General features: G+C 49.7%; 1 protein-coding gene across 1 annotated transcript; it reads left to right on the plus strand.

The window, feature by feature from the left end:
• Positions 1–2,026: 2,026 nt before the first annotated feature.
• On the plus strand, positions 2,027–19,926 carry UROD (uroporphyrinogen decarboxylase). Its single transcript, XM_078876840.1, has 10 exons — positions 2,027–2,121; positions 6,813–6,925; positions 9,801–9,880; positions 11,529–11,591; positions 13,540–13,737; positions 14,904–15,065; positions 17,073–17,210; positions 17,833–17,933; positions 18,708–18,774; positions 19,180–19,926. Exons 1-10 carry the CDS (start codon positions 2,075–2,077, stop codon positions 19,339–19,341), a joined length of 1,131 nt encoding a protein of 376 aa, XP_078732966.1. The 5' UTR covers positions 2,027–2,074; the 3' UTR covers positions 19,342–19,926.
• The last annotated feature ends 1,465 nt before the right edge of the window (positions 19,927–21,391 follow it).

Consider the following 21,391-nt stretch of genomic DNA (forward strand, 5'->3'; position numbering starts at 1 on the left):
GCGGAACATTGGTTTGAGCCGCTGGCAGTGTAAGTACTGGTGGGGCAGATCCTCCCTGGCACCGCAGAGATAGAGAGAACGACGTGAGAGAATGATGAGAGGGAGAGATGAGAGAGAGATTGGAGAGAGAGCGACGGTCCTCATCTTTGGATACCCGAGGGGCGACGGACCCCAACATCTACAGGGGCTGGTCAACGTGCTCGTCGGTTACGCCAAGCTCGCCATATACAGGGCGAGGAAGGTGGCCTTGGAGGGGACACGTCTGGCCAGCAGCCTGGGCATCTTCCGTGCTCTGGTCGGTGCCAGGCTGTGTGGGCTGGAGTTCCGGCATGCGCGGCTGACCCACGCCGTGCCGGCCTTCAAGAAGCAGTGGGCGATGGAGGAGGCCGTGTGCTCGGTGGCAGAAGACTGAGAGCTCTGCATGCTGATATGAGCTACCCGTCGGAGGCCGTAGGACTGCGAGAAGGGCTGCGTGCAGATGCAGCACTTGTCGTAGTTTAAAAAAAAAGAGAGAGAGCACGAGAGAGAGAGCGACATGGAGTAGGGAGAGAGGGGGTAGATAGAGAGGAAAGGGGTAAGGAGAGAAGAGCGTGAAATCTTTCATTTCAAAAGGGGGGTTTACATAAAGCAAAGCATTAAAAAACGAAATGATGAACGAAGCAAAGTGCCGACTGCACCGAGCATCTTCTTGTTTCCTCTGATCGTAAAAAAGCGATGTGAGAGAGAGCGTCGTGAGAGAATGATGAGAGGGAGCGATGAGAGAGAGAGACAAGATGCACTTCTCAAGGAGTCCAGTGGCTGAAGTGTTCAGATGATATTGGGAAACGTCGGGGGGGTGGGGGGGTCATTGCAGAGTAGGTGGGTCTTTGGTAGAAGCAGTCCAGGGGAAATACAACTTGAGCTATTCAGGGCATTGGATGAAACAAATTCTTTCTCATAGTTTTTACTATATATAACGTGATGAGCTTCCATTGCAGCTGTAAGATGTGTGAATGGGTTTCATGTTCCCCAAAATCATAGCATTTTGGCTGCTGTATGTAAGATTCTCAGTGTTTGTCATAGTCACTGTTGTTACCTGTAATGTAGGGACTGCTTTGAAAACAAACTTTCGAAGCGTTGTCTTTGTAAAGGACTTTTCAATCCAGACGAGTCCGTGTTTTCTTCAGAAATTGTTTTTGGCTGTGTTCATCATAAATGCATCTCGTCTGCATGTCAGCGTCAGTGGGTCGAGTGATTCTCATCTTAACCATAGCTTTGCTGAACAGTTATTTTCACACATTCGATGAGTTTGCAGCAGTCCAGGTTCCAAATGTAACGAAGTATGGGACATCACACAAATGTGAGATGCCCAAGAGCTGTTAACAGAGTCGTGTGGTGTTTGTGTGTGCTCAATGCGAACTTTTTTCGGCAGTATCGGAACTTGTCATGTTGAGTGTGTGACATATTTGTCAATCAAAAACATTTTCCTGCTGCTTTTGACGTCCACTTTGTGAATTAATAAACATAAATTTGCACACTAAAGTTGACATCGCAAAAAGCAAATGTTGTTTACTCTACCAGATTTTGTGACATTTTGTAACTGACTTTTTTGTTCTCCAGAAATAAATGTACCAATGCACAAAAAAAGACAGATGAGAGAGATGAGAGAGAGATATTGAAGAGAGATGAGTGAGAGAGAGAGCGACGTGGAGAGAATGATGAGAGAGAGAGAGATTGTATAGAGAGAGAGAGAATGATGAGATGAGAGAGAGATTGTATAGAGAGTGAGAGAATGATGAGAGGGAGAGATGAGAGATGAGATTGTAGAGTGATGAGTGAGAGAGCGACGTGGAGAGAATGATGAGATGAGAGAGAGATTGTATAGAGAGAGAGAGAGAGAATGATGAGAGGGATAGAAGAGAGATGAGATTGTAGAGAGAGTGAGAGAGCGACGTGGAGAGAATGATGAGATGAGAGAGAGATTGTATAGAGAGAGAGAGAATGATGAGAGGGAGAGAAGAGAGATGAGATTGTAGAGAGAGTGGGAGAGCGACGCGAGAGTCAGAGTCAAACAAGCGTCACGCCCTCCCCCGCGATGTCGCAATCGCAGCAGACGAGCGACATGGAGTCCAACAACGTCCTGTGAGTAGCGCTCCCTCCGTGCTCTATCCACTGCTGGATTAAAGGGACGATCGCCCACGATGTAACAGCTGCAGCTGCTGCTGTTGCTGCTCGGCTCATTGTTCAAGTCGCTCGCTCCGTCTCCGCGGTGGACGTGTCTCTTGACCGTGCCCGCCGTGACTTCACGTGCACACTCCTTATAGATATGTTCACACTAACGCACGCACATAGTGCACAATTACATACTTGGGCGTGTGTGAGTGTAAATGATGTTAAGCGTCAGGCCGCTTGAACTTGCACACAGCGCAGTGTTTCACAGTGTTCGCGTTGGGAGCTGTACGCAACGTGTTAATGTAAACACGTGTGATAGTGCAAGCTACGTGCAGAGTCATCGTGACGCTGCTTTTTTACAGCAATTTGCAGGTGCCTCAAGTGTTTAACTTCAGGATGACTCGTAAATGTATAATGGTCGTTGCATTTGTGGAGAAATAAAAATGGGAATTAAGCCGCGTGCTTTAACGACACGTTGAGGCCTAGCGATCGGAGTACACACCGGTCTCGGCTAGATGCTCCTACCCGGCTGACCTCGCCGTGTAGGCGGCCGGCCCGGCGCCTCGCCGGTGTCACGGTGACACTGACACGCTTGTGCGTGTTATTTGTTGTTGTCAATAATGATTTGCTCTGAACAGCTTCGTCAAACAAAAGGCAATTCCCTATTTTTGTTGATTTGTGTTACCAGTTACGGTCTTAATATAGATTTGAATCTTTCTTTGGTTCTTTCGGTAAAAAATAATTATTTTATTTTATTTTATACCTACATGACTTTACCGAAAGAACCAAAGAGTAAAGTTACGGTCTTGTAAAAATGTGTGTTTAAATCGATATAGTAGGGTGCGTCTGTGAATTGCCCCCCCCCCCCCAATCACCCCGGCAGCTTAAAAGTTGACCCTGGATGGTGCTGGGATAGGTGACCCCCCATGCATGCCAAGGTGCTATAGGCTACGGGGGCCACGCGCTGGACATGTCTCTACCTAGTGCGGACAAGTTAATTTTTGTACCGCACGATCACTACAATATCTGCCCCCCCCCCCCTCACCTTTACCAACCTGCAGTGACCAGCGTGGTGAAGTATGGTCAAATAACACCCCACACCCCGACCAGCAGGCATTCGAGGCCTCTAACATTGACACGAACCCGTTGAGGCTAAACGTGTCTTTGAATGGAGACATGGGGTATTGATTTGAATAATTCAGTACGTAAGCAATTCAATAATCTTGTAGGATTCAAAGTGCAAGTCCCGTTTAATATTTCGAGGTTTGTCATCACAGAGCATATGTCCCGTACGGGGATAATAATGACGGTGGTGGTGGTGGACATTGTGCTGCCGATTTCATTTTTTTCAATGTCAGCTTCAACTAATCTGTTATCGCATCAAATATTGGCAAAATATTCACACTTAAAAAAAATGTTTTAACTAGTTCATGTTATTTTGTGAAAATGTGAGAACATTCTGAATATATAAAATCGGCAAAGTAAAGTGTCCCTTTGTGTTTGTAAATTACACTAATTTACATTTTATTGTATAAATATAAATCAGATTTTGAATTTACGTAACTTTGCATACGTTACAGACTTAGAACGTGCACGTCTGCAAGTGTGTGAATGTGTTCGGCGGGGAACGGTGGCGGTGTGGTTAGCGCACACTGCGCTACGAACCCGGCAAGTTCAATTCCCACTCGCAGCCAACATCGGTGACGAATATCTGAACCGGTAGACACGGCCTTAAAAGAGGACCTGTGGCAGTGTGTAAACATCAGCACTGGGGAGACAAAGGCGTCCGGGCATGGTGCTGGCCACCCCAACGCCTTGCATGCTGTGGCGGCCTTAATAGGTGCTCACTACCAGCACTTGTCCCAAGAGCCTGTAAGAAGCTATACGGGGGATCTTTGTCTTCTAGATGTGTTCAGTAACATCACATAATTAAACTAGCCATTATTAACAAAAAAACCTTCCACGATTCATCATACGATGCACAGAGGCTCCCCGGCCTCAGTCCTATAGAGATAAGGTTTTCTTTCCCATATTATAAAAAAAAAATCTGCTTGTGCAACATATTCACCAACTGACAGTTACACAACACGGTCGGTCGCATGTAGCAAGACTCGACTTGTTTGGGCAAGACAGCACAAGCGGCCCTGCTCCTGGCTGCAAGATGAGATACACGGGAGGGCATGCCTGCAAGTCGCGTTAATTGAACCAGAAAACTTCCATCGTACACCATCGTTTGCACTGACCGTCTTGAAGATCCTCCACCAACTCCTGCCGACATCTTCCCTTTCGTCTCACTCCCCCTCTTCACACGCTCTTACGTGTCCCCTCTCATTGCACTCTACTCCTCTCTGTGCACTCTACTAGCTTTCTCTCATCTCTCTCTCTGCTTCCATCCACGCGCTCTCCTATCTCTCTCAATCTCACTCTACTCTCCGCCACGCAACTCCTCAGCTACAGCAACCAAGACTTTCCGTCGAAGCCCCTTGCCATCTTCACTGCGCCATCACTGCCCTGATTCACATTGCGAGTGGCAAATCATTTTAGGGATCCATCTATTTACCTTTCTAAAACCATTACTCAAATAAACAGTACTTATTAAATTTCGATTAAAAGCTTTCTTGGTTCTTTCGGTAAAGTCACGTAGAAGGGAAATAAAAGTTTGTTTAATTACTTTATTATTTCCCTTCTACGTGACTTTACCGAAAGAACCAAGAATAGTACTTATTAATTCGTCGTAGATCATCTTAATGGAATTTTATAACGCCTTAACCGCGGCGCTTTACAAAGCATTAGCAACGGCACAACGTGTGTGAATATAACGGTGGAGATGAGGTGAATGAAATAGATGAGAGGAAGCAATGGGGGCAAATCTGTGATGGTGCGTGAATTCGGTAAAAGTGAAATTGATGCCAGTAAATGATGACGAATTGAATTAATGCATGGGGAATGAGTGATAGCTTTATAATGAGAATACGAAGCGGGAACAGCATAACATCAACTTGTAAGTCCATTATGGGTAATAATAATCCCTGCAAGGGGATGCTGCTGTGTTGTAGTGGTTAGCACACTGGTGTGACTTCCAATACAGAGGTCGGCGGTTCAATCTCCCGGCGTGGCATTTGAAACAATGGGCAGATATTTTATTTAATCACCCCCCCCCCCGCCTCTGTCCACCCAGCAGTATAAATGGGGAGACCAGAGTTAATCAGCAAGGGGCATGTGGCGGTTAAATTTCGATTTAAAGCTTTCGTGACTGCAGGGATTCATCTTCTTGGTTCTTTCGGTAAAGTCACGTAGAATGGAAATAATAAAATAATAAAGAATAATTTTAAAAAAATTAGTATTATGTTTTATTTTTATTATTTTATTATTTCCATTCTACGTGACTTTACCGAAAGAACCAAGAAGAAGGTGCATGTGGTGGAGTCAAGTGTGCCCACCTTTTACAAAATGTTTGGCCAGTGTGGAATAGAAGTCGAAAATTACCGTCTAGGGCGGTGTTTCTCAAACTTGTTTGGCCCGCGTAGCACTCAGCTGATGCAAACATTTCTACGGACCACCGAGCCCCCTCACCCCTGGTGACAAAATGCATTCACTTATCCCTATAAATACCAGTAATGAAATATTATTAATTTGACCGGATACATTTTTTGCGCAGCTATAAGGTTTTGTTTACCGATGAAGTTGTCATTTAGATTTTAGGTTTAGGGCAGTTTAATGAGGGTAGTTTACCTAAATCCATTTTTAAAAATTAAATATCAGTAAAATATTAATGAATATCGAAAACAAAAAGTGTATAAAGGTTGTTATTATTATCCGGGTCAACCTGCGTTTGCATCACAGCCCCACGTAGGTAAAACATTAAAATTAATGAAAGTAAAATAAAATAAAAATCACGACGTTTCGGAGGCAACACAAGTCTCCGTCATCAGGTGGGACAGTCACAGCCAGATTTGCTGCATTATTTTACTTTCATTAATTTTAATGTTTTACCTACGTGACTTTACCGAAAAAACCTAAGAATATGAATCCTTGCAGTCATGAAAGCTTCAAATCTAGAATTAACACCTGGAGGACCGTCGCGGACCACCTGGTGGTGTGGGGTCCACACTTTGAGATTCACTGCTGCAGAGAGGCGCTCTCTAGAGCTCCCTATAGTAGAAGGCCTTGGCCAACAGTGGCTGGAACAAGTAATCGCAGGGCTGCGCCTTTACTCCTTAAGTTCGTGTGACAATTTTCGTGATGATTTAGCCACCTATTTGCGCTCTGTCTGCTTCTGCCTCTGTGACTTTCCCGCGAAAGTCGCGTTTCTAAACTAAACTATAAAAAATATATTTTACCAGGTAAGGCCCACTGAGCTATATGGCTTTTTTTCAGAAGTGACCTGGCGATCACAAATGATAGCTCAATGAAGTTGAGTATGTCAGCCAAATACTCTAAACGCATGTTGATTCTAAATGTGGAGGGAGAACCCGGAGAACAAATCCACGTGATCACGGGGAGAGAGACACGCAAACTCCAAATATACAGCAGGCGTTGTCAGAGTCGGGATCGAACCCACGACCTCCTGTATGCCAGGCGAGGTAGCTAACATCTCGCCGGCGTGTAAACGAGAAGCGCAAATGGTAAATCCCGCTGCGGTTGTCGTGTTCCCCCGGCAGACCGGCCAAGTTCCCGGAGCTGAAGAATGACGCGTTCCTGAAGGCGGCGCGCGGAGAGCAGACGGACTTCGTGCCCGTGTGGTGCATGCGGCAAGCGGGGAGGTACCTTCCAGGTGCGTTCAACGCTTCATTTCTCAATTTAAAAAAAATTCCGGCTCGCTGCTAGACTGTGGAATAGGTTGCACGGAACTCACAGCCACAGCCGTAGCAACAGGTACGCTCGATGTGTTGTGCCGGGCGCGGAAATATTATACGGGTCGCTGGGAAAAATGGAGTACATACCCACGTATACACGCTTTGACCACATTTATACAGGGGCTTAATTTTTTCACCGAATATCTTCTGAGTTTTATAATGACAAATCTCAAAGACAAGCTGCGGAGCGACTGCCGCATTGGTTAGCGCACTGCGCTATCCATCCGGTGACCTGAGTTCGATTCCTGGCCAACATGAGCGGCGAGTGGTGTTCACTGAATCGGTCCTGGTCCTTCCTCTAGTCCTTCACCAACCTGCGCCGACCAGCCTTGGTGAAGTGTGGTCGACTGTGGCTTGACAGAACACCGATAATTATTGTCTATTAAATTTAGCAGACAATCAGTCACCCTTGTTATGAAATTCCTGTCTGGTTGGGCCTTCAAAAAAAACACACCAATGCCTTTCGTAATAATTTTATTTTATCATTATGAATACTGTCATTTTAAATTAGGGCAGTTCCACCAATTAGCCAACATCACGATCATAATTTCAAAACCATCTCTAATAAACACGGGTTGTCATTGTGATGGTAATTATCTACGTTTCAAGAAAGAGTGGCTCATTTATAGAAGAAGTCGATGGATTGACACACACACACAGAACTGAATGCGTCATCACCACCATCCCAGCGAGGAGGAAATGGCGCTTTCATCCCGCGTACATCCGACGCCACCGCGGTATCTCAAGAACGTTTCTGTCCCTTATCGAGAGAGGTGGACACACTATTTAAAACTATTTAGCCATATTCTTTGGGTCTTTCGGTAAAGTCACGTAGTTAGGTTCAAAGAAAATAACAAACAAAAAACTACGACGTTTCGATCGCAACACAAGCGGTCGTCTTCAGGAAAAGACGACTGCTTGTGTTGCGATCGAAACGTCATCGTTTTTAGTGTTTTGTTATTTTTTTGGGAATCTACGTGACTTTGCCGAAAGACCCAAAGAATATGAATTCCTGCAGTCACGAAAGCTTTAAGTCACTATTTAACAAGCTAAGGCCTACTGAGCTCTATAGCTTGTTTTCAGAAGCGACCTGGCCACAAATGATAGCTCAACCGAGTGGCACCGCACGTGGAAATGTATAGCAGCCAAATACTCTAAACGTATGTTTCTAAAACATGGAGGGAAAATTTGAGGACCTGGAGAAAAATCCACTCAACCACGGGGAGAGAGACACGCAAACTCCAAATATACAGCAGCAGGCGTCAGGGTCGGGATCAAACCCACGACCTCCTGTATACCAGGCGAGGTAGTTAACGTTTTGCCACCGTGGCATCCGAGAGACCCTAAAGTGGTCGGCAAACTCTGCCCAAGTAAAAAAAAAAATCCACTTCACGATTCTACCAACGATTACCCACGTCTTGAACGCGTCTCAAACCTGTACATCTGAGGCCGTGCAACTGTCCGTTGAATACGTCCCGCCTGTGCATTCACAGGAGCACACTTTGCAGTCAAGCAGGTGGTTACATCATCTAGCTGTACATCTTGGGCTTATGTAATTCGTACTGTTCTTGTGAGGTTTATTGAAATCTTATTTCCACCCTGAGGCATGAACACAGAATCTGCCTCACCATATCAGTTTTAAGTCATTTGTTTACCTTTCCTAGACTTTGCACTCCTTTTGTGTTCCGTATTGTTTTTCTTTTTTTGACGTTCTGACCCCGTGCCCCTCCTGGACATCCGTGCAAACGAGCTTCATAGCTCATCGGATTCCTCCTCCAGTAATAAATAAATAGTCTGATTCCGAGTTGACCCTTTGTCTATCCCGACACCACTGCCTATTTGGTCACTTGCCTGTGATCAAATCACCCGCGACGCGCCCGATCTCATCAGCTGTCCAACGCTGAGCAGGGTTGAGGCTGCACAGTGCTTGGATGGGCGACCACAAATGCATAAAACAGGTGCTCCAGGATCCCGCGGGGCTACGCTGTCAGCGGAAGGCGGCTAGAGCGGCAATATCATTTATTGTACTGCACTACCCTCCGGCGCCTATGCTTCCCCAGCTTTACCAACCCGCACTGACCAGGGCGGTGAAGTATGGTCAACCAGCCCCCACGACCCGCACAGAGTGGGGAGTCACATTATTCGTTACTGTGGAGCATTATAAATACAAGTATATCAAAGCATAATTCCATTCTGTGTCTCTACATTTCCGTATGTATGTTGACATTCTTTCATACTGTACATAGCCAACCGCGCTAATTGGAGGTGCGGGGGATAGACAACAAACTAAACACAAAGCAGTTCTCAAGAAATTAGTTTTCAATCTAGATGATGATTTAAAAGTGTGTCGCTCCAGTGGCTTCCTGATATCAAAAGAGCGTTCCTGACGGCTGCGGAAGGACATCTGGGTGCAACGGTGGCAATATGTTAACCACCTCGCCTGGTATCCACGAAGTCATGGGTTCGATCCTGACCCTGACGCCTGTATAATTGGAATTTCCATCTTCTCGCCGTGGTCACGTGTATTTTTTCTCCTGGTCCTCTGGTTTTTCCCTCCGCGTTTAGAAACACGCGTTTAGAGTAATTTGGTCGCTATCAATTTCCACGCGATAAGCCGCTTCGTTGATCTATCATTTGTGATAGCCAGGTCGCTTCTGAAAAAAAGCCATATAGCTCAGTGGGCTTTAAGGTGAAATACAATATGGTATTGTTTCAGTTTAGAATCTGCGCAATGTGATCATTAATATAATCGTTAATATTCAACCAATTAATGTTGTCGCATGCCTCTTCCAGAATTCCGCGAGACGCGGGCCGGGCAAGACTTCTTCGAGACGTGTCGGAACCCCGAGCTCTGCTGCAAGCTGACTCTGCAGGTGAACAAATCGGCAATGGCGGCGGGGAAACGCGATGAATGCGTTGTTAACAACAACAACAAACACAAGAGGGAGAAAATTTCGATTTAAAGCTTTCGTGACTGCAGGGATTCATCTTCTTGGTTCTTTCGGTAAAGTGATGTAGAATGGAAGTAATAAAATAATACAAATAAAACATGATCAAATAATTCTCACGACGTTTCGGCCACAACGCAAGCAGCCGTCCTCAGGTGAAGAACAGGTCTGTCGAGAAGACAGTCTCAATGACACAGACGCTCCAAGCCTGGGGTGTGTCATTCAGACGCTGTCTTCTCGACAGACCTGTTCTTCACCTGAGGACGGCTGCTTGCGTTGTGGCCGAAACGTCGTGAGAATTATTCTATTATGTTTTATTTGTATTATTTTATTATTTCCATTCTACGTGACTTTACCGAAAGAACCAAGAAGACAAGAGGGAGAAGTTTCGGCCCGTCTCGCTTGATCACACGGTCGCTACGAATAAATCAAAACCCGTTCGTCCTCGTGGCACGTGTAGAAGGTGGATGCAGGTGTTTACATTCGCGTTCAGTGCATTTGAGTGTAAGTGAAGGGTAAAGACGCAGCCCTGCAATTGCTTGCTCACACCACTGCTGGTGGAAGGGCCTCAAACTATAGCCACCTCTAGACAGAGCCCCTCGAGAGCGTAATTTTGGACTTCTATTCCCATGCTGGGCAGACGCATGTCAGTCGACCTGTGGCACCTGGGTCTGCCCCGTGACCTCCTACCAGCGGGCGTTCGACACTTCACTTGGCCTCAAGGTGCACATGGCCTGGCACAAGCGTTGTGGTGACGTTACCGCCACTTAGTGGCAAATGGCGGTTGTTGTTGTAATGTACGTATGTACGCATGTTGAACTTCTTCCACCCCGTACGTAGCCAACTGTGCTAATTGGAGGTACGGGGGAAGGACAAGGAGCTAAAATAAAAAGAGGTGTGAGTAACCCACACTGTACCCCACCGTGGCGTACACATTTGTACTGCTGGGTGGACAGTGGTGGCGAGTTGGTAAGTGGGAGGAAAGATAGATTACAAAAACGCCCGCCATCGTTTCAACCAGCCGCGCCAGGAGATGGAATCGAAACGGCGACCCCTGGATTGCAGGTGCAGTGCGCTGCCCGCCATCACACCGCTGTGGTAGCGGCCTTCACGAGTCCTCTACGAACCGGGAATAATCGCCTCCTCGGTGCACGATTCCACGCGTGTATTGGCGAGTAGCACGTGCGCTCGACGGACCGTTGCAGCACGAGACCACGGTGGGGGTGGCATCCCTGTCAACCCCTTATCAGACCAATTCAGACCTTATTGGTTACCCCGTGCCCCTTTTAAATATCAACGTTCATCCTGCAAAGTCCCATCACAAGGGAAATACACAAATAGAAAATGTTTTAATTAGCCCGTATTGAAACGGCTGTACGCCGTATAGACCTGAAAACTCAATTTCCCTGTACAAGAATACGGGGTAAACCGTGTGGGTCAACAAGCATGGGGGGGGGGGGGGGCGGAGATGGTGGCAGCGGCGGCCTAGGGAAGACCCCAGCGCGTTTGCCGGCTACGATGAAGGAGACCCGCGCGCGTTAGTTCCGTTCATTTTTATTCTTTGTTTCCGCAGCCGATCCAGAGATTTGCGCTGGACGCCGCCATCATCTTCTCCGACATCTTGGTGGTGCCGCAGGTCAGAGGTCGCGCGAATGACGACGGCGATCTCGCCGCCCCACGCCTACGACCCGAGTCGCCCAAACCCCACTGGATCTGGGCAGCTAAAGCTGGTTGTAGCCTGGGTAGCACTTGTGATGAGTGCTTGCCTAGCGTTAAACAAAACAACAACAACAACAACAGGTGTTACAGGCTGCTGCGGGGCTATGTTGTGGGCAGCGGAGGGGCATTGCAGAGAGGAATCCATTGGTGCACCGTCCGCTGCTCCGTCGGCTACGCTGCCCGCCTTCACCAACGCGCACTGACCAGCGTGGTGAAGTATGGCAAGACAACCCCCATGACCCGTGCACGGTGCAAGGGGTGCTCTCATCCATCAGCGAATTGTTTAAAGGGCTTTACATGTAGAATAGTACTTACCACGAGGAGATGATACGGCTCAACGGGGGATGTGTCGTGTCTTGTGGATGTTTGCGTGTGTGTACGCCTACATGTGAATGTGCACGTGTGCTTCACAATTGTGTCTGCGGGTCCTCGTGTGTGTGTACGTGGGTGTGCGTGTGTCTGTGTCGAGCGGTGGCGCTGCGGTTGGCACACTGCCCTACGGACCCGGCGACCCGAGTTCGGTTTCAACTCGCCAGCAATAATTGCGAATAATATCTGAACCGTTGATGGGCCTCCTCCCCTCTGCCGACTCAGCCTTAAATTAGTACCTGGTTCAGTGTGTGGGAAACATGAGCACTGGGGAGACAAAGGCAGGCAGGCGTGGTGTTGACCACACACACGTGCAGGCTATAATCGGCGCTCGTTAACAGCACTTGCCCCGACAGTCTCTTTGAAGCTATACGGGGGAATTTAATTTTTGTCTTTGCGGGTGTCGGCGTGCGGAGCAGTGGAGTTGAGCAGTCAGCACACCCCTCGACAAACCTGGCGACCCGCGTTCAAATACCGGTCACGGCTGACACAACAAACATCTAAACTATTAAACTAAACTATTTCTATTTTACCAGGTAAGGCCCACTGGCCACAAATGAGAGCCCAACAAATTGACTTATCATCGCGTGGAAATTTATAGCAGCCAAATACTCTAAATGCATGTTTCTAACTGTGGAGGGAAAATCCGGAGGACCCGGAGAAAAATCTCACTCGGGGAAAACATGCAAACTCCAAATGTACAGGTGTCAGGGTCGGGATTGAAACCACAACCTCCTGTAGACCAGGCGAGGTAGCTAACATCTCGCCAGCGGCGATTGATCTCTGAACTAGTCCACACAAGCCACTCCTAGGCCCGCGCCGGCCTTCATTGCTCGTCGCTGCAGCACCTGCCGCAGCAGTCTATAAACGTTCACACGGGCGTTGGGGGTACCTGCATATTGCGCATTCTATGTCTTTAAACTTCTTTCGCACTGTATGTAGCCAACGGTGCTAATCGGAGGTGCGGGGGAAAGACAACAAACCAAACACAACGCAATTGTAAAGAAATTCGTTTTCAATCTATATTTAAAAGTGCATAGCTCCTGTGGCTTCCTAGTATCACAAGGAAGAGCATTCCAGACGGCCGCAGAAGCCAGAGGTGTGGACTCGAGTCATGTGACTTGGACTCGAGTCAGACTCGAGTCATGAATTTGATGACTTGCGACTCGACTTGGACTTGCATAACAATGACTTTGTCCCACCTATGAGATGTGGACTCGAGTCATGTGACTTGGACTCGAGTCAGACTCGAGTCATGAATTTGATGACTTGCGACTCGACTTGGACTTGCATAACAATGACTTTGTCCCACCTCTGGCAGAAGCGCACCTCAAAGCTCGCGATGCGGTGACAACCGTCTTTGTTCGCCGGCTCGTCAAAAGCCGCCGCCACCGCTGCTGCTGCGAGGATGACCGGAGTGTCCAGCGAGTTGTATCGCGGTTCGTTTGTGGCGAGCGCTGCGTGTGTGACGAGGGCGATGTCGGCGCGTGTGCCAGGCGATGGGCATGGAGGTGGTGATGACCCCGGGGAAGGGCCCCACCTTCCCGCAGCCGCTGGCCGACCCCGCCGAGCTGTCGCGTCTCCGCGAGCACGTGGACGTGCAGCAGCACCTGGGCTACGTGTTCCGTGCGATCACGCTCACGCGGCACCGCCTGGAGGGCCGCGTGCCCCTCATCGGCTTCTCCGGGGCCCCCGTGCGTAACGCCCCCCCCCCGCCATCCACTTCCGCCCCTCCCCCCCGGACCCCCCCCCCCCCCCCCCGTCTATTGCAGTGTAAACCGCCCGAGCGACTCCGCAGGGTCGCGACTTCAATCGGACACAGTCAACACCCTCACCTTTACCCCCGTATATAGTTGTTGGTTAGGAAGAATACGGGGAACCGGGCATGGCAATGTGGAACTTACACCTCCGACGCGCAGCATGGGAAACACGCACATGCGTTGCTGTGTGCAACGTGTGTGGGATGCACGGGTACACGATAACGTGCGCACGTACGGGTACGTTGTATATCCGGCAAGGTGACTCGGAGGCAAGAGTTCAAATAGCGGTTGTAGAGTTGACTCGGCCCATCATGCCGCTGGGCCCGATAAAACTAGTACCAGTTTTTTGTGGAAGTCGGGAATGGTTGTCCTATGGAGGGACTCGCCCTGACTCTAGGAACGTGAAATTTCCACTCCTGGCCCTGGCAGGGCTGTAAACGGGAGATGAGCACAAACGCTTCATTGCTCACGTGAGCAGGAAACCACTGCGACAGACGCACTCGCTATTTATTTTCATATCCCGCACCTTCGAATAGCACGCTTCACTATATACGGTGCGAAAGAAGTTCAGCACACATACATACGTACATCCATACGTGTCAGATCACATTCGTTTTATTTTCCCAAACAATATTCCCTCTGTAAAGTCACGTAGAAGGGAAATAATAAAAATAAAAAAAATCTCACGATGTTTCGATTGAAATCATCATCAGGTGTGAAAACCACAGCAAGAAAATTAGAAAAAACCGCCACTTTTTGTCAATCGAAACGTCGTGAGAATTTTTATAGTTTTATTTGTATTATTTTATTGTTTCCCTTCTACGTGACTTTACCGAAAGAACCAATAATATGAATCCCTGCAGTCACGAAAGCTTTAAATCAAAAAATATTCCCTCTCTTGCGGTACCCATCTTTAATGAGAACTCTCTCAATGCTACCACGGTGACCTTGCCATCACGTGTTTTTGTGATCCAGAGATTTAAAAAAATTCGGAAAATCATCGGTAGCATTTGCCACCCTGCGTAGTACCGATAGCCATTTTTTGGCCTAAGGCTCAAGGACCCTCCAAAACGTTGAGTGAAGTCTTCCCCTTTTCGCAGTGGACGCTGATGACGTACATGATCGAGGGCGGAGGCTCCCCCACGCAGTCGCGAGCCAAGCGGTGGCTCTACCAGCACCCGGAGGCGAGCCACCGCCTCCTCTCCTCGCTCACCCGCGTCATCGTCGAGTACCTGGTGGGCCAGGTGGCCGCCGGGGCACAGGTGCTGCCCCACCCCCGCCTCCCCAACCCCCCCAACCCCCCCACCTCACCACATTTCACCATCGTTACCACCACCACCAAAGACAAGGATCCCCCGTATAGCCGTAACGGACTGTTGGGGCAAGTGCTGTTAGCGCGCACCGATAAAGGCCGACACGGCACACGACGAGGTGGTGTGTTCGGCACCACGCCCGGCCGCCTTTGTCTTCCGAGTGGTGATGTTTGCACGTTGCACCAGGTACTCATTTGAGACCGAATCGACCTAGGGAAGGCCCAGGAGCGGTTCAGACAATTGTCATCGGTGTTGGTGGCCGTGAGCGGGAATTGAACTCGGATCGCCGGGTTGGCAGCGCGGCGCGCCAAGCACTTCGCCACCACCACCGCACCTCCGATTAGCACGGTTGGCCACGTACGGTGCGAAAGAAGTTCAACATACAGACATAGACACATACACTCGACAGACATGTGCAAAGCCCCCCCGCTCCGGGAAGATTGAAGTTAAATAAATATTGAAAGGGGGGTAAAAGGCGCTGTTCGTGACGATTTGTTACCGGCCGTGTTTCTACCGCGCAGGTTTTCAAGCGGTAATCCAATTGTGAGAGAGTAGGATAGAGCCGTGGTTCTTAAACGTTTCTGCAGCCTTGCAACCCTTTGGTTCTCAATCGTAAAAAAAAAGATGTAATGTTAAATACATAGTCTTTGACGAAACAAAGTAGTTACTTACGTGCCCATGCGCAATTTGTCTTTCTAAAAAAATCTGGCCATGTCTCGGACCCCCCGAAAGGGCATCTCACACTCCCGGGGGTGCGTGCACCCCAGGTTTCAAGAAGAACCACTGCTCTCGAGGGTGAGAGAGTGTTTTGGCCCGCCCGTAGAATTTGGGATCTGGGATCCGATTACTACAGATGGCTCCTTAGCTGGCAGCTTCTTCATGACCTCAATGTGAATTCAGCACGTGGAGGCTCCTTGACTCGGCCCATCATCCCTCCAGTGTCGATTAAATAGGTACCACTCTGTGTGGAAGTAAGTGGTGCTCCTATGGATAGACTTCACCATTGCCATAGGAATGTGGAATTTCCACCTCCCGCAATGGTCATTTGAGTAGGATGTCACTTTGACTGTAACATTCCACCCCCGGTCATCCGCCCCAATCGTCGTTGGATCCACAGCAGCATTATCCACCATCACCATGTTCATCATGTTTCCCGCAAAAACGCTATAACTGGAACGCTTCGGGAAATCCTTAAAATAAATTGGCTCTTTTGGCGAATACTTTGGGCGAGAGAGGGAGGCAAGGTGGCGAGGGGGGGGGGGGAGGAGGAGGCGTCGCAAGGTAATTACGGGCGCTCCTAACGAAGACACCGTTTATTCTGTGCCGCCATTAATCTGTCATCGGCCCGTTAACAATGAAGCATCCTCGTTAGCTGATAATTATCGCTCTTAGGATGATCCTAACGGTTTAAAACAATCCGAGCGTCTGCCCGCTCGGACGAGCGTCAAACACCGCTCCTCCACGTTCAAATTCGGCGGCCCTCACCGAGTGTCAGAAATTCCACGTTCCCATGGCCAGGGACTGGTCGCTTCACAGGACCGTCGCTGTCGACTTGCCACAGAGCGGCACCCATTCTATCGGCTCCCGGGGCGACTGTCGAGCCGAGGTTGTGAACTCGTGGCGTTGTGAGTGAACTCACAAAATAGTCCTCATTGAATCAGTCGTCATGGTTACTCTTATCAGTGTAAGAGTAGCGCGAGTGTGGGGAGCGGTAGTGTAGTGGCTAGCGCACTATGCTACGCACTCGGCGATGAGTATAACAATAATTTAAATGTATCAAGCGCCCCTTGAACATCAACACTGGGGAGGCAAAGGCGGCTGGCGTGGTGCTGACCACACCACTCTCTCGTGCGACGTGCCGGCCTTCATACGTCCTACTCGCTAGCAGCACTTACCCCAACGGTCTGTGAAGGCTACACGGTCAGGTGCGGGGGATCTTTGTCTGTCTGTGCGCAGGCTCTGCAGGTGTTTGAGTCTCACGCCGGCTGCCTGGGCCCGGCTCAGTTCTCCGAGTTTGCGCTGCCGTACCTGCGGGAGATCGCCACTCGCGTCAAGCAGGGCCTGCGTGACGCGGGCCTTGAGCTCGTCCCCATGGTAACGACGCCATCGTTGTCATACTCGTCATCGTCGTTTCGTTCTAAAGAGGATTTAACTTATTGACTAATCTACATCTGATTCATGAGAACATTTTTTTTTAAATGTACTGCAGTCAATCACTCACTGGCAGTCAGTTGCCTCCTTATCGCTCTTTACCGCTACTTTCATGGTCACTGTTCCCGTGAATGTCATTCGTTGATTCCTCCACCTGTGTTGAGGTCTCTGCCAGACACTGTCTCGCCTCATCCTGCACACTGTTCAACCAGCACCACACTGCAGGTCAAAACAACACACCCACCCACTCACGCACACACTTACCTACCCACCCACGCACCCATCCACCCGCTCATTCACCCGCTCACTCACCCGCTCATGTACCCACTCAGGTACGCACTCACCCACTCACGTATCCACTCACCCACCCACTCATGAGTTGGAGCTCGCCGCTGAATTTGGTCATTGCTGGTTGGATTATTAACTTCCTCGGGAGTGGGGGGGGGAGCGACGGAGGGGGGGGGCGGTGGAGGGGGGTGCGACGACGTGAACTCTAAATCCATTACCCCCCACCCCCCCCCTCACCGCTATTTGCATGCCTCCTCCCGGTCCCTCCGTCTCGCAGATCGTGTTTGCGAAGGACGGCCACTTCGCGCTCAAGGATCTCGCCAACTCCGGCTACGAGGTGGTAGGTCTGGACTGGACCGTCAGCCCCAAGCTGGCACGGTGAGGACAAAACAATAGCGGCATCGTCGTCACCGCCACCAATCATCGCCATCGTTGACCAACAAGAGACAGACGGGCATTGGAGAGCAGATGGTGGGAGGCTGGTTGGGCAGATCTGTAGGATTCTGTCTATCTATAGGTCTCTGTGTGAGTCTGTGGGTCTCTGTGTGAGTCTACGGGTATCTGCCTGAGCATATGGGTCTCTGCGTGAGACTGTGGGTCTCTCTGTGAGTCTATGGGTCTCTGCGTGAGACTGTGGGTCTCTCTGTGAGTCTATGGGTCTCTGTGTGAGTCTATGGGTCTCTGTGTGAGTCTATGGGTCTCTGTGTGAGTCTATGGGTCTCTGTGTGAGTCTATGGGTCTTTGTGTGAGTCTATGGGTCTCTGCCTGAGCCTATCGGTCTCTGCGTGAGTCTGTGGGGTCTCTGTGTGGGTCAATTCGTCATTATAATCATCGCCGCCATCATCATCGTCATCATTGATACCGCTCTCATAAGCATTACAATTATTGATTAAGAAGTCAGTGGGCTCGGGCAGGACACATCGTTAGAAGGGATGGGATGATGCCCCGTGGTCGAGACTTAACGTCCCAGAGGACGTCCACCGTGGAGACGGAGCGACGCGTTGAGGATCGCGTTGCAGGTGGCGCTGCGTAGGCCGTGGCGTTGCCGGACCGTGAGTGGTGGCGACGCCGTTGGGGAGGCGATTCATCCAGCGGTGGAGTGACGGCCGTGGCTGACGACGGCGCTGTGGTCTTGTCGATTTGGTCCTGCAGGCTGCAGACGGGAGACGAGGTGACGTTGCAGGGAAATCTGGATCCCTGCGCACTCTACTCGCCCAAGGTTCCACTCCCGAGCCAGTGACACGGGCAGCATTCACCTGGCGGCTTTGAAACTTCCTTTCGATAACAGTCACAAGCACACCGCTACCATAGCGTCACACCGCTACCATGACGTCACACCACTACCATGACGTCACACCACTACCATGACGTCACACCCCTACCACAACGTCACACCCCTACTTCACACCCTAACTACGACGTCACACCACTACCATGACGTCACACCCCTACGTCACACCACTACCACGACGTCACACCCCTACGTCACACCACTACCACGACGTCACACCACTACCACGATGTCACACCCCTACGTCACACCACTACCACGACGTCACACCGTGCTTCGCACGCCCTGACCCCGTGCTGCCTCTCTCTCCCCCCCGTCGCCGCCGTGGTGCAGGAGCGGCTGAGCGAGCTGGCGGGGGAGATGGTGCGGGCGTTTGGAACGCGTCGCTACATCGCCAACCTGGGCCACGGCATCTACCCCGACATGGAGCCCGAGCACCTGGGAGCCTTCGTGGACGCCGTTCACCGGCACTCGCGCAGCATCAACGCCGCGTGAACACGCGTGAACACACGTGAACACGCGTGAACACGCGTGAACACACGTGAACACGCGTGAACACGCCTACCCACATGTGAACACACGTGAACACACGTGAACACACGTGAACACGTGTGAACACGTGAACACGCCCTCCCACGCGTGGGTTAGATCACGTAAAATATGAATGTGTCGGTAAACCCTCCACCACCCGAAACAGCCAATCAAATCAAGGTTTGTCACGTGAAACAAAACGGAGCCAATTCGTTACTAGTTCAGCACTGGCCGTTTGCGTGCTGGAGAGTTAAACCCACGGCGACATTTTACAATTGCGAGTACGACGTTTTGGCCGGTGGTGGCGGTTTTAACGACACGTTCATGTTTACGCGATCTAACCCCCCCCCCCCCCCCAAAAAAAAAAACCCCCTTCTGGATGAAAACCACGCCGGTTTTGCTTTTGACAATCGAAACGCGCTAGAGGGCGGTGCACCAATGCGGCGGTGTTGTCCTGAGATCGACTTCTAATGGGTGAGGTGGGGTGGGGGGGGACCCTCTATAACTACCGCTTTGTACCATGACATTGAAATAAATGCACTCAATTTGGTGCGAGAGCTGCGAGATGTTTACGGCCTACACGGTCGGCGCGTTCGCCGCTTGCTGTTTTTGCAGAGGGTGTTCGCGCTTCGAATCTAGCGGCCGCCCCGGTTAATACCGCCGGTGTATAATGACCATAATCAGACCGGAGGAATCCGATGAGCTCTGAAGCTCTTTGCCACACGTGTCCAGGATGGCAGCGCTGACCTCCTCGGCACTGCCTGCTTCACTTCACGGTGGTCGTTAATGATTCCGTGACGGCATTCGCAAAAGGAGGTCGTCGTGCGCTCGCGTACGGGCCCAGAATTGCCACACTATCCCTCGTGAGTGTAGTTTTATTTTTTACGTACAGCCCTTTGAGATAACTTCAGCATTAAAGGCGCTTTATAAAGTGGAGGTTATTATACAGTAAAACCTTGGATTGCGAGTAACTTGGTCTGCGAGTGTTTTGCAAGACGAGCGAATTTTTAAAGTAAATATTAATTTGATAAACGAGCGAGGTCTTGCAATACGAGCAGTACGTGTATACGCTTTGTCTGCTGAGCGTCACGTGATCACAACTGATGTACGAGTGCTTTGGATTACAAACACGTTTCCAGAACGAATTATGCTCGCAATCAAAGGTTTTACTGTATTACGGTATTCCACAAAAATCACACCGCAAACTACTCAATTGGAATTCGACACGCAGCAGCAATCGTCACCCCTCTACTGGCAGCGGATGAATGCCCCAGGGTCACTTGCTAATTATCCTCGCTCTCCAGAGTTCTCAACCTGGTCAAACAAAATTCAAATTGAACTCGGTGGTTTGCAACTGTTGAGACAACAAACACACATGTGGTGTGTGGTTATTATTATTATTATACAGCTGGGTAGACATCCCCCATCGACAGCCCTGCAAAGCCAGTGGTGGAAATTCCACATTCCTACAGTGGGGGCCGAGTCCATCCAAGGGACGACATTGACTTCCCCACGAGGTGGTACCGATTTGATCGATTTCCCGGAGAGATTATTGAACTATTAAAGTTTTTATTTTACCAGGTAACGCCCACTGAGCTGTATAGCTCTTTTTTTTGTTTGTTTAGAAACGACCTGGCGATCACAATTGATAGTTCAACAAAAGTGGCTTATCACGTGGACATTTATAGCGGTCAAATACTCCAAACGCTTGACGTTGATTATAAATGCAGAGGGAAAACCCGGAGGACCCGGAGAAAAATCCACATGACCACGGGGAGAGAGAGACACGCAAACTCCCAAATATACAGCAGCAGTAGGCGTCAGGGTCGGGATTGAACCCTCGATCTCCTGTATACCAGGCGAGGTAGTTAACATCTCGGCCATTTGAGCTCGCTGTTCCAGATGATCTCCCTGAGCCTGGTTCGTGGGCTCCACGGGAAGTCGCGTGTTTACACGGCCGGCAATGCACCGGCGATGCCAATTCGTGTGTTTTTTTCCTTGGAACCGAAAAACA

The sequence above is a fragment of the Lampetra fluviatilis genome, chromosome 46 (genome assembly GCF_964198595.1).
Source record: "Lampetra fluviatilis chromosome 46, kcLamFluv1.1, whole genome shotgun sequence".
In the NCBI taxonomy this organism is placed as follows: Eukaryota; Metazoa; Chordata; class Hyperoartia; order Petromyzontiformes; family Petromyzontidae; genus Lampetra; species Lampetra fluviatilis.